We start from the raw sequence: 18,635 nt of genomic DNA, 5'->3' as shown, positions 1-18,635 counted from the left end.
TACACTTTTCTTTCTCCTATTAATTTATTCACATGGGGTTAATTAAAAGAAATGTATCAGAGATATGCAACAGCTATCTAATTAAATTCATTACTGCTTATTTTGGAGACGTGCGAAAACTGCCAGTGTTATTGCAAGAGGCAAGTTGTTCCAACACTTTGGCGCTCGCTTGATAGCATGGTGAGAAAACCGCTCTGGAAGGTGAGTTGCCGACAGACCAGAATCAGAAAAGCTTGTGCGAATGGAGAGGGAGAACACACCCGACTCAGGGATTAGAAGAGTTTCAGAGAAACAATCAGTCCCTCGATAGAGAAAGAATAGGGAGGTGTGTGACCTCACATCCAGCCAGTCAAGCGTCACCCATCTGGAAGTTGTTCTGTACAGTAGGCCTGGAGTGCACGTTTGTTTTAGGTCTTCATTTAGACGGAGTTCGGAGACGGCAGCCTCTACCCACCCATTTACTCCACCAGAAGGCATAAACTGTCAATATCCCCCGCTGATGAATGACTCTTCATATATATATATATATATATATATGAACTCAATTCATTTTTTCCCCTCTTTTCCCACAGATTGCATTTGCATCTGAATAAAGGAATAAATCCATCTATTCGACTCCTGGCAAGAATGTAACCATTAGCACCGTCAGAGCCTCTTTCCGCCGTCTGTCGCACAATGATGCCCCAACACTTTTTAGCCAACATTAAAAATGCATTTGGCTAGGCATAAATGTAGGCCTTCTAAAGTTTGTGTCACTCCCAAGGTTAGGCAATTACTACACATTTAGCATTTCAAAAGATATGCCAGGAGACAGGTGTGCCATTCAGAACCATGCTGCAAGGTTGAAAATGGAAGAAACACCATGCAGCACAACTCCATTTGGGCCCTGTTTAGAGCTGAATAATGCAAATCCACCACGGGGGGGTATTTGTTTGGTGTGTGGGGCCTCTGTGACACTCAACCACTCTCTCGGATGCCCATCTCCTTATGGGGTAAATAATGAAGCAGGGTTTGGGTTGCAACAGTTACCTTTCATTTTCCCAGGCTTTTTGGTTTACTGTACTAGGCTTAATCAGGTGAACATTCTGTGGCGTTGGAAGTACGTTAGCAGTCATTTGACAAGCTGTAATTGTTACAGTTTCCCAGACATCGGAGAATGATAACTTCAGAGTTTGTTTCAAGCATCAATCTATCTTCAGAAGAGACTCTTTTTTTCTTATTCTTAGGCCCCATTTACACTAGTGCGTTTTCGTTTTAAACTGGCTTTTTAAAATGAAAACGATCCTCATCTACACTGGCGTTTTCACTGCGATTCAGAAGCGATCTCAGTCCCCACTACACAAACGAAATGCAAGTCACATGACCATTCATGCAGGTACACCCGTATATGCATAGGTACATGCCCTATTATTTAGTTGGCGGACGCGTCTATGTGCTTGGAGCGGTCGAATGGGGAATGTACCTATACACATCTATGCGTACAAGAATGTGGGCAGCCAGGCCATCATTTTCAAAAGTCTCCGTTTTGGTCAGTTTACACTGAAACGCAACCCAGGAGTTTTCAAACTAAAGTCTGCAGCCTTTTTAAAAGTCTCTGTTTTCCAGGTTCAAAAATGCTGGAGTAGAGTAAACGACAGGCATAACCGTAGCAAAAGTTATGCGTTTTAAAATGAAAACGAATTAGTGTAAACGTAACCATAGTATTTCAAGTCTGTGAGTTTGTGTGTGTAGTTGGCAAACTTTGTTAGCTATACATTTTACTTTAAACATGACAAGACCTTCTTTTGGGAATGTCTCCATTAGGGAAAAAGCAATCATAATTCTTATCAGTGCACAATAATGACAAATACTGCAAAAATTTTAATTTATCAGCACAGAACAATATTATTTATCTTCCTTAGTCTTTGCATATTTTTAGATATAGATTACTTTTCCATCATCTAGCTCCATAAAAAAGCGATGGTGATAGATTATGCATTACATTTTACCGTTTAAGTATTTCTCTTGAACTACACTTTCTCTTTAAGAGCACATATCATTGTTTATGTAATGATAACAGAGCTGTTTTGTGTAAAAATATTTTTTAAATTAAGAATATTAAGAAATATTTGCCTTCCATACTGTATACTATAATATTATTAGTGATGCATACATTCACTTGTAGCATACAAACTATTTAGTGTTTTTGTGTTTTAATTTTCTTTTTTTAAATGTATAAAATCAGCCATTTATTAGTTATTGGCCATAAGATGAAAATAATTATTAGATTGCTGTTATGGACCAGAATCTTCCTCTCTGGATAAGGTTTGGGTTAGTTTCTAGTCATTGTAATTAGCTTTAAATAACATCAAATGTCCTCATTTAAATGACAACACTCAAGTAAACTTGAGTCTATTCTAACCTTCTCCATAGCAGCATTAAGAGCGCTATGACTGAATGACCACACCATCCAAGGTTATTGACGTTACTGGAGAATTCAAGAGTTAAATCGAATGGCTGCTCCATTATAAGCTCCAACCGTGCACGGGAGACGGTCACGTTTAAACGTGTCAAGAAAGGGTAAAATCATCGGCTGGCAGATAGGGGGCTGGACAACATAAGAGAGACAACATTCAGCCTGTGCTCAGTTTCCAATTTCAATTAAAGTTGAGCAGAGTGGCCAAGCGCTTGGACCACAGCTGCCACTTTAGTGGATCAGAACCCTCACTCTGAGCATTGATTAAATCAGCCTCACCAATACCTTGTCCTTCCCCTTTAAGGAACAATACAAACTAACCTGCAATCACTGCCTTTAATTAGGTATTCAAGATTTGATTTATCGAAGGTCGGCCAATGAGTTGTGGAAGTTAGTATCTCATTAAGTGGACTGAGTTTCCATTTGCCAGCCCCCTCTTCCAGTGCTTTCTCTAACAGCATCCCCTCTTATGTTGTGGTTTTTTTTTAAAAAAAAAAAAAAAAAAAAAAAAAAAAAATTTGGAATAGATTTTAATATCCATGTAATATTTGGATGGAATGCGTTTACACAGGCTATATTGGATTTCTCTCTTCCAACTATTTTCTTAAGTACTTTACATGAGGTTTGTTATTATCGGTTTGTGGTGTATATATAGAAAGTTTATTGAGCTGGGGGGAGTTTTCATTATGTTGTCTCAACAGAAAAGAAAAACCCTCTGGCCTACATGTTTCCTATATTTATAACCGTGACCTAGTCAGCATTGAAAATACTGATGAATAGAATTTCTAGATAAAAAAAATAAAAGGTATTATAATATCAATAACAAATGGTTTGGTTTCTCCTTGAACAGCAGAAATAATATAAAGATCAAGAGACGAGCATGAATGTGTTAAAATAGAAATTAACACAATTTACTTGGCTACCTAAAATACATACAATATACTATACTTTATATACTATAAAGTTTGGGGTCAGTAAGATTTATTTTAAACACTTTCATTTAGCATGTTTACAACATTGATGAAAATAATAAAAATGTAACTTGAGCACAAAATCTGTGTATTAGAATGATTTAATGTGACACTGAAAACTGGAGTAATGGCTGCTTTATATTCAGCTTTGCCATTACAGGAATAAATTACATTTTAAAATATATTAAAATGGAAAACCTTTTTTTAATACCAACTAATTTTTTGTCTTATATAAAAGTATATAGTATATAAAACGTATATATGTACAGAGAGAGAGTGATCACATATACAGTACAGCACTATAGTATATACACAGTAGTTTTTCAGAATATTATTATATTAGTCTGAAAGTACAACACTATAATGTCATATCCATACAAGTGTGTGTGTGTGTGTGTGTGTCTCTGTGTGGCGAGTCAAGAGGCTACAATCTCCAAAAACATTAAAAGCACTAGTTTGAGTATCTTCCTCGCTCCAGGAATGACACATTGAATAATATATTGAACAGTGCATCATTACTCATTTCAGAATTCATCTCACTTCACTCCGCTATTCAGTAATCTTCAATGGTTCCATTACAAAACACAGATGCACATCAGCTATGAGGACTACAACTTCAACAGCTCTCTGTGACATGCTGTGTGCGTGCATTCAAACATGTTATAAACATACACGGTAAATATATTCTGCACATGCAAACCAATTGCACACAGACGTATACATGCACACGGTAAAGATGTACTCGCACAGGTGTGCACACATGCCCACATACCCACGTACCTACAAAACACACCATCCAAAAAACAACACAGCGGTTATCAGTGCGTGCCTGCAGTTCTCCGGTAAACACACTCTTGCGAATATGTATCTAGGGAGCATTTCAGGAGGGATTAAAAAAGGCCTTCCAACTAATAGGCATAATGGAAGATCAATGTATAACAAGATGGAAACTCGCATGCATAAACAGACCCTGTTACAATTATGCCACAAGATTCTATTTCTACATTAATCATTCATAACTGCATAACGCTCCCTCAAACATTCACAACGCAACAAGGCTTTTTCTTTGTGTCTAAATACGTTTTACAACAGTCTGGCATTTTTTCCCCATCGTTTCATTATATTTGAGTTGGGTGATATTTACAGTATAAAGACATCAAGGCGAGGGGTGCGATATTAGTTTTATTTTTTTTATAAAGGCAACACTAATGAACGGCTATGATACCTCGAGCTGCACTTTCTAACTTCATTAGAGCCAAATGTGGATATCAGTGTAGGTATCATTAGGAAAGCTTTTATCAAGTTACAGAATGTGATAAGGTTAATGAGGAATTCATAAAAGTGTCTCTGGTGGACTGAAAGAGCTGGCAGGGAGGACGAGACCTTAAGCAAAGTATGCTAGTCATTTATTTCATTAGCATGGCCACCTGTACTTTTTTTTTTTTTTTGAAAGGCTGAACCTTTTAAAACAAGAAGGTCATGCCAAAAAGTAACATTCCAAAGTGCAGCAGCAGAACTTGGTCGTGAAATTGCGTGCATGTGTAGAGCTGTAGGTCATCGCTCCATTCTTTACCTAGCGCTATAGGTCGCAGTCAGTGGTAAAGTAAAATTCCTCGAGCTTCACAGGACAACTGGCGCACAAGACGAAAGATGAAGGGAGGAGGGGGGGAAATAAACAAATAAATGCAGGAATGGAAGAGGGACTGATGAAATGGAGCCAAGTGTGACGACCTGCTGCAAGAGAAGCCGAGTGTGTGTGTGAGGGAAAGAGAAAGTGATCGCACACAAATGCAATAGACGAAGCAACTCACCCTTGCAGCGAGACGTGCTAGTGAGAGGTGCTGCGACAAGGTGACACGAGGGAATAACATGTGGTCTAAAGACCAAAGGAAAGTAAATTAAAAACCACCTAGTGTAAAATCATCAATATTGTAGCTGTAAATCCCTCTTTCAGCAGAGCATATGTACTATTACTTGGAGCATGTCTACTGGGAGAAGCTACTATTGTAGAGAATTCCAGAGCAGAAACAAATTTGAAATGAAGACAGACAGACAGACAGACAGACAGACAGACAGACAGACATTGTAGCAAAAGTGGAATATTATAGCCTATATATTTTTCCTTAAGATGAAGCTAAATTTGGCTGGACCTGATTTGAGTAAACATCCTATTATACACACACACACACACACACTACACTTTGATATCGTTTTCTGCGCCTCTCTCGCTCATGTTCCTTTTTTACTGAATGCTGCACCTGTCTGCATTCGTCTCAGGACTCAAGGTGAAAGATAAGGTTGCTCCGAGACATTTTAAAAGGTAGCCTAAAAATGACGATTCATCTCTCGCTGGCAGCATGTCTGAGGATGTTATAAAAGGTTTCCCAATGCTTCAGTGATGGACCGTATGTCCTTGGAGCTTTTCAAAAATCCCATGTTTATCGGAATTATTTAAAAACTTGCCAAAAACTACATCTTTACACAGAGAAATGAGAAGGATTCACAGAAACACGCGGTCATGACAGACCATATGGATGAAACATGAGCCTTAGCCGGCTCCCTTGATGTTTGACAGTGTTTAGACATTGGATGCTGATTTAATAAGAGTGTTCACATGTAACACTGGAAGTAAATATGATCGAGCTGGTGAACATCGTATACCAGGTGCATTGTACCTTTAACTCTCGCTCTCTCTAGAACCTTAGTCTTTATTCGGGTCCCCTTTGAGTTGCGGTAAAATGATGGGAAATGATATACATCTGCAGTCACTGATGTGCGAAAGCACAAGTTTGATAGTGATCATGTGCCTTGGGATAGAGACAGAAATGGGTTTGGTAAACTGTACGTTAGGTCGATCACATAAGATCTACCGGAATGTGACTCTGCTCGGTAGGGCTGCACGATTAATTGAATGCGATTGTCATGCGCATTTTGATAGTAATGCCGGTTCTGTAATCAGCAGGAAATCATCATCACGTGCTTTCAGATGGAGCAGCATTTACTACACATAGCCGTAGTTCACTGACAAGTTACGCAAAAAAAAATCGCAGACGATTTTATTGCACGATTCTGAAATCGAAGAAATCGTTTGCGATAATGACAGCTGTTTGCATAGCTTCTCAATGAACTACGGCTCGGTGAAGTAAAAGCTGCTCCATCTGAAAGCATGTAAAAATACCACATTTAATAACATGTTTTTACTCCAAACTCACTTCATAACGTCAGTCGAGTGTTTGAAATAAATCCTTCTGTGAGATGATGTGGCTTCTTACACAGAATAAGGCACGCAACATATTTCATAGTATTTAAGAAGTGATAAAGGCATTGCATTATAAATATACTTTATTTTAATGAAAATTATAATAATAAGAACTCAGATAAACCGTATATTGCCATAGTCGTGTGTTTATTAGTCACGTTGAATCAATGAAAGCAGTTGAATCTTCTGTTTATTCAGCTGCAACGATAGGCATTTTCTGGGTTTCTTCTGCGAGGCCTATTTGGAGTTTCAGCGCGAGAGCGCCCTCTGGCCTTTGGATGGAGATTTACTGCTGATCACAGAACCGTGCTTCACTGAAAGATACGCATGACAATCGCAGCTTCTGTCGAATCGCGATCTCGATTCCATTTCGATTTATCGTGCAGCCCTACTGCTCGGTTTGATTCTCCTCATCATCCTCGTCCTGTGTCCTCAGGATTTAAGCGACAACCCCACATGAAATTAAGGTAAAATTGTACGACCATCTCTCCAATTTTGTACTGTTGAAAGGGATGCATCACCTTGTAATGTTTAACATTTCAACCTCATCAGAATGTGTCAGACCATCATGCATTCAAAGTCATCATCCAAAAAAAAAAAAAAAAAAAAAAAAAAAAAAAAAAAAAAAAAAAAAAAAAAAAAAAAAGAGCATGCCAATTTAAGACCACAGAGCAATGACGGTTCCCTATGTTGAGGACACATCAGTTGCAGATATATTGAACTGTAATTGCATCTGGAGGAAATGTTTATCAAGTAGGAATTTCTTCAGGCTGAAGCAATATAAGTGGCAGAAACAAGCATTAGGCCCCGAATCCAGGCGCAATATTGCGAGAGACCCAGGGCGACAGAAACATTGATGTAATTTCAATATTTGAAATTGGCAAGTTTAATTTAGAGTAAGAACAAGCCAATAAGCTGAGAAAATAGCAAATACAAGAGAGAAAATTACCTTGCAGGATGAAAAAAGTGAAAAGACTTAAGGAATGTATAAAAGTAATCTCCAAGTGGAAATTAGAAATCAACCCACAGAAAGGGGAATAACAGAAAAGAAATATTACTGTCCACTCTCTAAATCAATATAAAATTGCTACAAGACCGAATTACCATGGTAACTCAAGTAAAGAATGAAGCAATTCTTATTATTTCAAAATAAAATTGGTGCCTGAAGCCCTTGGTTTTATTACAGCAGCAGACAGATCAGGGGTCTAGTATTCATTTGAAACATTGCATTTCAAATGCACGCGTTAGGAACGAAGACATTTCATTGGTCAGTCGGCACGCAGTTCTTGTAAATTAAACGAGGAACGGTAACTAAGAATTTATCATCAGGATGAAGAATAGAAGGGTGTTCTTTTCTCTTCTCCAGGTTCTTAGAGAGCCCAGCGATGCGAATGATCAATCCTGAACAAGTCCACAATGAGGACCCAATTATTCCTCCCAATCCAGATAGTTTTAAATACCTTGAAGGGAAAGAAAATGGCTGAATAGCGTATTTCTCCAGAGAGAATTAAAAGTCAACCGAGAGCTTCTTTTATTTAAAGGTAGTCATGAAAAGAGTTGTGCTTGTTCTGTACCTTAACACATTTCCACACTCTCTCAAAATCGTGGTAAGAAAGTACAAGAGCAAGGTATTGTGTCATTGCCTGAAAGCAGTACAGCAAGGATCAAATACAGTGCAAGGACCGCTGATGACAAAGACTGCGAAGCTGAAATGTGAAAGGGCTGATAATTTGGGAAGGCTGTGTAATAGTAGTACAATAGCGAGGGCGTGCAAAACTATGACACAAGACCCACATCGCTCTACTTTAAATTTCCAGAGCTTAGTACAGAGATATGAACGACCCACTATTTCACATAGAAAAACTTACATATTTTTCAGACTTCCTAAAAAGTCGGGGTGAATTTTAGGTCAGAAAACTGAAGCAAGCTTAGTGTGTAGTAAAATAGTGAAAACTACTTTGTATCCTACTTTCCTGTTGGCGAGAAGGTAACAGGATAATTCTTCTATTGCAGGATGCCGTGATTTCAGAGTTACAGTGAGACCATTTGAAAGTTCAGTTATGGAAACCAAATACAGCATAGACACTGGTGTCTATAATTTTTTAGAATCGCTACAAAACTGCATTATAAAATGATTTGCTTGAAGGCCATTTTTCTAAATCGCAATGTATCAGCAAGTTTATAAGTACCGACAATCCATTCATGTTTGCTTACACAGAGGCGTATGGATGATGCGAGCGATCATGAGGGTTGTGCATATGGTTATGTTTTTTTCACAAGGCTCAGTTCAATTTATCTTATTCACTAGCTTCCCTCACTTTGATTTCAGTACAAGATGTACCGAACTATGAGGATACTTTACCTCAACCGATATATTTAGAGTCAGACTATAGCCTTTTATTAGAATCAGACTTATCTGAACATAGCCTGTGCTTGTGTTAGTTAAGAGTGTGTGTGTGAGAGAGAGAGAGAGAGAGAGAGAGAGAGAGAGAGAGCGAGAGAGAGAGAGAGAGCGAGAGCGAGAGCGAGAGCGAGAGAGAGAGAGAGAGAGATCCAAGCTGCCTTCCCATCCCTGCCAAAATGCCAGCGCTGTTGGTCGGCACCAGCAAGCAAAGGGTGAAGCTTTTAGGCAATGAGCAGCAGGTGATCTAAGCTTTTCTGTAAGTCCTAATGCTCCTAAAAGCCACTCTCCCTGCTTCTGTAATTGGGCATCAGTAGTTAATGTAGTATTGACTGCATTACATGCTCCTGTGCATCCTCTCCTACTAATGCCATTTGCATCACCTTGTACATTTACCATATTGCTTAGCCAATAGCTGTTAAAAGCAATCTGAATCATGAATCATATGGGGAACTTTTAGCAAGACAGACATCCAAAGGAGACAATTTACAGTTGAGTTAATCTGGGTACATTAGCGCAACATAGATTGAGCAAGACAGACCAATTTATGTTTCTACGGCAATCCCTTTATTGGTTTTTAGATGGGGTTAGTGAAAGGATGGTTGGCTCAAAGAGATATGAAATATCCATTTTCAAATATAAATATGGGTCTGAAATGCAAGCCATTATTTTAGAGAGGAAAGGGCCCCTGGCTAAAACTAAACGTGTGTGTGATGACAATATTCCCTGAAATATGACACGAAAGGCATTTTTAGGTCAAAGACACTTTGTAGGGATTTTCTCTCTCAACGGCGTTAAAGAAACATAGTACAAAAATGGGATTAAGCATCACAAAAAAAAAAAACTTTCTCCGAAAGAAAAGTTTATAAATGGTTTCCATAGGAACCAGCGTGCAGCGTAAATACAGAGACGTGCATCGCACATACGCCTATAAACACACAAAAATATTTACAAACTAAACACGTTTATATTAAACTGGTGATCTAGATGTTATCGTTTAGACCTATCAGTAAAGGTTAAGGTTCAAATGCTCTCACCTGTGAGAGAGGGCAGCCGCTGCTCCACGTAACTTCACAGATTTGACCCGAGCTCTAACGTTAACTGATACTGCGGTGAATAGCAACGCTGGTTCAGCTCCGCCTGCGTCTTTTAAACCGATAATATTATATTTCATACGCGGGTACAGTCAGAGAAGCATGTCTTAAGTGTTTGAGTAGCGTACGCGCTTTCCTCCTCATGTAAACCTGACGAACGAACGCGTCCGTCTGATATGACAAACGAACTGGAGCATGAAAGTGCCGTTCGCGGGGGAAATGGACGCTAAATGCTGCATTTCCTCACCGTCCCGCGTTCTTCATAGTCGTAAGGAGCAAATGAATGCACTAACAATCATCCGAACACTTACCCTCTTCCTTGTCTAACACCATCGTCCTGAGGAGCGAGGAGTCCGGCTCCAGGCGATCCGCTCTCGGCTCCAGCACACTTCTGCGCGCGCCGCTCGCGTCTCTGAGAAGAAATTGCTTTGCAACAAACAAAAATAATCGTCCGCGTTGCTGCCGCAAGCTTTAATTACACAGGCAGGCTCGTCTGTGTGGTTTTCCGCTGTTCAGAGACGGAAAGCCATGTAGAGAAACGTGTGCGTCTGTTATTCTATTGTTTAATGTATTTCGGATATAATATGCAGCGATGTCCCCTCAGTTGTATTCGCGTACGCAGCAGCGCGTCAGTAGCCTAATATCCACGCTTGCAATTAACGATGTCTAAAACTAAAGTGAGACGCCACGGTGCATTCCATGCGAAAACGAAACGACTACACTAACTCAAATCTAATTTAAACACCCGTTTAAATTGAGCTGCCGCGAAGAAGCTATTCTCGGAGTAGAAACGTGTTCCTCCCAGTTCTCATTTGCTCCGAAACTGTAACTATATTCAAGAAATCCAATTCTGAGGCTGACAACTCCTAACAGCATGCTCACGCTGCCTTTTCTCACCCAATATATGCGCTCCGCGCGCTCCTGCTACTGAATAAATGCGCGCGCTTCCCAGAGAGCCACGGATTCCCCTGTTAATTAAATCAATTCATTATGCTCGGATCTGATTAGCAGCCCTTCCCCCCTCTTTGAATCAATTATTCAATACACAAACATAATTGCTTGTGCCAGAGGTGTCTAAACTTCACAGATTTGACCCGAGCTCTAACGTTAACTGATACTGCGGTGAATAGCAACGCTGGTTCAGCTCCGCCTGCGTCTTTTAAACCGATAATATTATATTTCATACGCGGGTACAGTCAGAGAAGCATGTCTTAAGTGTTTGAGTAGCGTACGCGCTTTCCTCCTCATGTAAACCTGACGAACGAACGCGTCCGTCTGATATGACAAACGAACTGGAGCATGAAAGTGCCGTTCGCGGGGGAAATGGACGCTAAATGCTGCATTTCCTCACTGTCCGGCGTTCTTCATAGTCGTAAGGAGCAAATGAATGCACTAACAATCATCCGTACACTTACCCTCTTCCTTGTCTAACACCATCGTCCTGAGGAGCGAGGAGTCCGGCTCCAGGCGATCCGCTCTCGGCTCCAGCACACTTCTGCGCGCGCCGCTCGCGTCTCTTAGAAGAAATTGCTTTGCAACAACAAAAATAATAATCGTCCGCGTTGCTGCCGCAAGGTTTAATTACACAGGCTCGTCTGTGTGGGTTTCCGCTGTTCAGAGAAGGAAAGCCATGTAGATAAACATACGTGTGTCTTTTATTCTATTGCTTAATGTTTTTCGGAGATGATACCCAGCGATGTCCCCTCAGTTGTATTCGCGTACGCAGCGCGTCAGTAATATCCACGCTTGCAATTAACGATGTCTAAAACTAAAGTGAGACGCCACGGTGCATTCCATGCGAAAACGAAACGACTACACTAACTCAAATCTAATTTAAACACCCGTTTAAATTGAGCTGCCGCGAAGAAGCTATTCTCGGAGTAGAAACGTGTTCCTCCCAGTTCTCATTTGCTCCGAAACTGTAACTATATTCAAGAAATCCAATTCTGAGGCTGACAACTCCTAACAGCATGCTCACGCTGCCTTTTCTCACCCAATATATGCGCTCCGCGCGCTCCTGCTACTGAATAAATGCGCGCGCTTCCCAGAGAGCCACGGATCCCCCTGTTAATTAAATCAATTCATTATGCTCAGATCTGATTAGCAGCCCTTCCCCCCTCTTTGAATCAATTATTCAATACACAAACATAATTGCTTGTGCCAGAGGTGTCTAAGTATTAGCTTATTTAACTCCAAGGACACTAATTACCCCTAGGGCAAGGTAGCTTTTCTCATTAATTCTGACAAAACACAAAAGCACAGCTAAGGGAAAGTGTGTGTGTGTGTGTGTGTGTGTGTGTGTGTAGTGTAGTGCAGTGCAGTGCAGTGCAGTGCTCACAGGGGTATGTGTGTTCTTGTGAAAACATTTTTGAAAGCATTATGAACAGTTTTCATGATCTAATTTCTTCACATTCTTCGTTCTCGCCGTTTATAATATTTCCAATAGATATGTGTGATCGGCTAGAAGACTCACTTTCCATATTCAGATAAACAGTCATTTTGAGAGCAACAACACAACAGATGGGCTGTGTTTTGATTAGCAGTGAGATAGGAGACTGCTTTTGGCTCTGGTAATATAATTGTTAGCTGCTACTTTGCTGATAAAAGTGTTACTGTTTCATGGTGGGCAATTTGTGGGGTTTCACCTGCCCTGCTGAGACTCTTAACCAATCAAGTCAGAGATCCACCCGAGATTAACCATTAGGGGAGATGCAGAGGTTACATGTGCTCTGTTTAACTAGCAAGTGATCTGGTGTACTGGTTTTTTCTTTACTTTTATTGCACGTCCCTGTCGAGGGAGAGATGAAAATGTGCCTCGCTTAATGTCTTTGAGATCTGGATCTCCTTGAAGGTGATGAATAGACATAAATTATGAAATCGTAATTCATATCTGCTCATAAGACATTAGGGTGCAAATCTTCTATGCCCCCTAGACATTCATTCGTAGTGTAATTCAAACTATAGGCTGTAGCAACCTTAGCAGATTGGGAAATTGCCCTGCCCCTAAAATCCATTGTTTGAGCCTTTGCTCTCTGCCTCTCTTGCCTGACATGTCTGACTTTTCATTTCTGCAGTGTGATAGATGGATGACTTTTGACCACAAATGTATGTCTGCTGACCTCTTGCAGAAGTGAATGACACCCAATTAATCCAATCACAACAAACTGAGGGAACAAGGAAAGTGTAGCCCTTGTTGTTGAATGCTGAGCTACAAAAGGCCTCTTGACAGTTAAATGGTGAAATAATAACATTGCCAATCTCTAAGTGTTTTAAAAAGAGAAACCATATGCTGTTAAGACACCTCTTACAAAAAAACCTGGGAAGGATTAATCTGAATAAGTATGAACACAAATTATGATCATATATTTTAAGTGTCATTTTTGACCGAAAGGTAAGCCTATACAGTGGTTCGTTAGTAGAAAACATCAGGCTGTGATATTCCGGCTTGTTAAGAAGCCCGCTAGGAATTACTTTCACCAGTGCGGTGACACGTATCATGCTTCTCTTCTGTACTGATGGTCAGTGATGGAGCGATCCATTGTTTCTTTATTATTAGGAGGCCTAGAGTGCCTCCCTGTTCTGTGGCATACTGAATTTGCGACTGGAAACCATCCTGGAGTGTGGGCCTTGTGTTGCGGAGTTAATTAAAATTCATTTCTGATTGGGAATTAAGCAGGCCCATCTATTTACTGCTAGGGCTCACATACAGCCAGTTCAAAAACACTGCACAGTAATTAACCCTACCTAATCAGATAGCATAGAGCCGAGTTGGGTTCCCATTTATCCTGGGGCAAACAATCAGTGGAGTCAGGGAGAGGTTGAACACAAGCCTCACCTATATTTCATAATGGTTAAGTTGATTATAAACCAATATCAGACATGGTACTTTTCTCTAACTGCGTTCAATGGAAAGTCCTGCTAGGAGGAAAGACTCTGAGAGGCCTGTTGTGATGATATCTGGATAAATTAGATAAATGATGCACATGATAGATGGTGCTTGCTTACATTGTCTTAAATGAATTCAAATACCAGTTGAAGGTTGTCCTCCATTTGATGGGCAGTACTCAAGATGTTTTCTTTCATGTGTGAGACTGATGCTTCATCGCAGATAATTATCTTAGAATTTTATTTGGTTTCCCAGGATGTTTTTTTTTTTTTTTTACTTTCAGAGCACATCCTCTGCATTCTTTCAGCGAGTTCAGTTCAGATCTTAATTTTGTGCTATTATAATGGATGCAGTAACTTTTTTAAATATTAGAATGCAGTATTTTAATGTTCCACAGGACCATATTAGGTTTAAGCAGTGGACAATAGTTGTTTGTTTACTGTTCTGACATCAGTTAATGTAGCCCCTCCTAGTGGCTGCATAATGCATGTTCACTTTTAAGTGAACCAGAAAGAGCCTTTTTCAGCTCTTCTTCCTGTTACAAGAGCATATTCCATATAATCCAAGAAACTGCCTATGACTTTAGAGAGCCTTACCACTTGAATATGCTCCTCAACGTCTGATTGCACGAAACTGCAATTTGCAGTCCACCTACTCATTCCAAATGGGACTAGTCAAAAATAGCTTAGGTGTCATTTGGGGGCAAAGAATCCTCTTCCCAAACATTTAATCCAACTTTAATCCCAGTCATTAAGAATTAGACATGCAGAGCTGTCCGGCCGTGCCTCTAAATTACAATCAAACGGTTACCAATTACACAAATTATTGATGGTAGATTCTCTTTTCAACTGCAAATTAAGGCTATTAAGAAAGGCTCCTTTTTAAAGCAAAAGTGACTAATTAACCAACGGATGGGAAATCTGCAGCCCAGATATCAAAAAAAGTGCTCGGCGCACATTGCAGAAACACAAGGGAACCAATTAGTTTAATTATCAAAACAGCTAATTAAAATTGCACAGTTCCTAATTAGTTCTTTGCTTTTGCCTCTAATTGACAGTATGGAGATAAATGGGCTGCCGATGAAAACAGAGAGAGGGAGAGAGAGAGAAAAGGGGAGAGGAGAAAAACAGGAGAAACTTCTGCGGAATATTTATGCTGACTTTATCTCCGTCTGTGTGGCAGCCCTTGAAAGTGGAAAATTAATGACCTTAATTCCCAAACTGTTTTCCCTTTAACGGCGCTCCCCTCCATGCTCCCGGTACACTCGCCTTTGTATGGGGTTTGCCACCCTGCCAAATACTGGAATGGGGGAAAAAGGATGACTTGGGGGTGGGAAAGAGCCACCAATTCTCCTCCTAATGTGACAGCTCGCACCTAACAATAGAGCGAGATGAAAGAGTGGAGCAGATGTAACCACTGGGAGCGTTGCATCATGGGACTGCAACTTTGCCGTACTTTTTTTAAAGGGCTTCTGCCATCTTTTCCGAGCGCTAATTTGTCCCATAAAAAGAGAAGTCTGCTGGGACGCAGATAAAAGACATTTGATGGAGGAAAATGTGCTTTTATTGAACGTCCAAATGCTAGATGAATAATTGCTCTCCAAACTTGATTTATTTTCAGATTCATTTTCCAATGGAGTGACCCGTGTGAGCGGTGCGCCTGCATTGCTGTGTTTTACAGGAAAGGATTCCTGCCATTGCTATAGCATCTCTTAAAAGGTAGTTGAAGCTAAAAAGCAACAATGGATCCCACCGCTACACAAAATTGTTTCTCGGGCAATCTTGAATGACAGCCATTTGATTTTGAAGAAAGTGTTTCGAGTGTGCCAGACACACCGGCCCCGTGCTCGAGTAAGGCCCGGACCTTGCTGGCTGTAAACCTGTCTATATCCCCTCATATGTCACTGTTGCAACAACCCCCTTCACATTAGGAGATAAGCATCTACTAATCAGTTTACTCAGGGGCCTGTGTTAAAATGTAAATTACATTAATGCTCAAATTATGCATTATGGTAGTCAGTGATGCCTGGCCCATAGCCTGCATAATGTTCCCATCATTTGGATACAATCTTTTTTGGTTTGTTGTTAATGCACACTGATTCGCCCTGGTCTGGTCAGCATCAAGTGCGATACATCAGTCGGCTAGCGTGTGGGACATCATAAGAGAGTCGCCATTTCTGAATTAGCAAGAGAGGAGCTTTTTCGCGGAGCTACTCTAAAAGGTTACGATAATACCATGTTGGTTTCTTTTGCCTAGCACTCGCCAATAGAGAAAGACATTTCTGCTCTTCGCATTAATATTTCGGTGCTGGCGGTTGGAAAATTGCATAGGTATTAATTTACTTGTAATCCCAGTGAGTCAAAGTGGATTGCCTGAAGAGCTTTTAGGAACAACATTCGAAATGTGATTTATCTGTCCTCTTCCTGGCTATTTCGAAATTGCACCCTGAAGAGACTCTCGTGTTGCAGGAGCTCTTTCTGCCCAGAGGAACCTGCTGCCCATTGAAGACGCACGTTCTCGGCTAATTGATTGTCTTCTGTTTTATTTATGGAAGGGCGTTAATTAGTGGCCAGCATAATGTACGCCCTTCATTAGCACACGGGTACCACTATGGATTTCGCTGCTTTGTTTTAGATGCACACACCATTAGGAGCAAACAAAAGACGAGAATTTATTAGCACAGGCTCTTGTAAATATCCCTGAAAAGTTGGTGTGCCTTTAAGGGAGAGCGCAAGGCCTGTAAAACTCCTGTCAGCGCTTGCTCAGTGATTCCATTCGTGAGACGGAATACGTTAAGGAAAAAGGGGTATAAATTTAATTTTAATTGTTTTGTACACACGCCAGTGAAAAGGAACTGATTGGACACAGTTCACAGACAGTATATTAATATGTTATTTTCATATGTTAATTGGTTTGCATAATCTTTCCCCGTGCCTGGTTTCAGAGTACCTGGCACCGAGAAGGGGCCTAGAGAAAGAAAAAGGATGACTCCAATTTACATAAAATCAGACACTCTGAACATTAAATAATAATGCGTCTGTAAGCCGAAGGTGTGTTCAGTTAGCAGAAAGCACATTTCTATAATTTATACGCCAGCTGTTTCGATGCTTTCGAGTCCATTTGCCTCCCTGCCTGCATTTAATGAAATCTTGTTACTGGAGAATTGACTGGAGCTGAATTGAGATTTTAATCCCATTGACGTTGCGGCATGGAAATGCACACTGGTGGGAACTTTTAATGGAGGATCTTGTAATCAGAAGACACTTGTATTCAGCTCCCTTACAATAATGAATCTCATCAAATGCTCCGGGCCGGGCCGTGCGCGAGGGGCTCAAATTTCAAGGTTTTTGACCATCCCCATTTGAGACATTCCTTGGGGAGAGTGTGATTACTCAAGTTTAGCAGTTTATTGCCTCATCTTTCAATAGCCACTGAAGCACAAAATTCTCATCTAGGTTACTCCTTTTTTTTTCTTCCTTTACTTGAAGAGCAGGCCAATATAGACTGCAGAACAGCTGGTGACATCTAAGAGAAGCACCATGTGGATTGCTATTGCGATGAACGCTTTTGTTGTCCAAATTATATTCGCATTATCATCATCAGTCTCTGTGGATATATTCTACATATTTATTACGTGGCCCTCCGAATTACTCAATTCTGATTAGTCAGTTGCAGCATTTGGTGGTCAGATGTTCTTAACGCAACACTTTATATCAGATAAGTGATCTGATATACAGCGCTGTCATTGATGAAAACGAATATTAGAATATATCTGATTGCTGCAATTGACCAATGAGATTTTGGAGAGCGATGTAATAAATATGTATACTTTCATGTCTTTCGTATCACACCGCAAACTCGCTCTTTCTTGTTTTATATTGCATACTGTAATAATGTTTCATTGTTTATTTTGTTGCTAGGTCAGGCTATTAAGGCTATTGCTATTAAGGCTAATTTACACTGCATCAACAGACACAAATCTTGTTGTACATTTTGTGATTGTCGCTGTAAGTTGGTAAATTAGCCTTTATGTTGTAATGGACTAATGAGCTATTTTTAAAGATATTTGATGAGTAGCCATGTACGTAATATGCTGGATAATGAACAATAATTTTTTTTGTAAAATAATCCCCTTCTGGGTGATACAAGACTAATTTGTTTTGCAATAATGACCGCATTCTCCCTTACACAGTGGTTTGCCTCAAATAATCACAAACACTGCGTCTTTCAGCAGTGCATTGCATAGCTGTTCGTTCCACCGTGATTCAATGGATTTCACGGGAAGTTCTCAAGACATTTTGAGGGCGGTCCAACTGCCTTGCGTTGCTTTTTGAAGATCACTCAGGGACACTGGGTTTGTAGTAGGGGCCGGATTTGTCCATGATCCTCCTGGAGGTCTACTGCAGATCAATCACTGCAGAGCTGCTCCCACTGGGACTCTCAGTAACATCCACTGATTGCTTTCTGTGGTGGAGGCTGTTAAGTAGGAGCCGCATGATGGGCTCATGGACAACACTTAACGATCAATCAGCAAGGTCCAGACCTATTTCCAACTGCATACAGAGGCCG

At 40.3% G+C, this 18,635-nt stretch overlaps 1 protein-coding gene across 1 annotated transcript in view; it reads right to left on the bottom strand.

The window, feature by feature from the left end:
• lmo1 (LIM domain only 1) overlaps positions 1 to 11,131 on the bottom strand; it is a 41,533-nt gene extending 30,402 nt beyond the window's left edge. The window contains exon 1 of the mRNA XM_016565976.1: positions 10,492 to 11,131. Coding sequence (XP_016421462.1) covers positions 10,492 to 10,513 — 22 coding nt within the window. The 5' untranslated portion in view covers positions 10,514 to 11,131. The remainder of the gene's footprint in view (positions 1 to 10,491) is intronic.
• Positions 11,132 to 18,635: the final 7,504 nt, after the last annotated feature.

Source organism: Sinocyclocheilus rhinocerous, unplaced genomic scaffold (genome assembly GCF_001515625.1).
Source record: "Sinocyclocheilus rhinocerous isolate Xijiao unplaced genomic scaffold, SAMN03320098_v1.1 scaffold19, whole genome shotgun sequence".
Taxonomy (NCBI): Eukaryota; Metazoa; Chordata; class Actinopteri; order Cypriniformes; family Cyprinidae; genus Sinocyclocheilus; species Sinocyclocheilus rhinocerous.
This window is presented reverse-complemented; position numbering and strand designations above follow the sequence as displayed.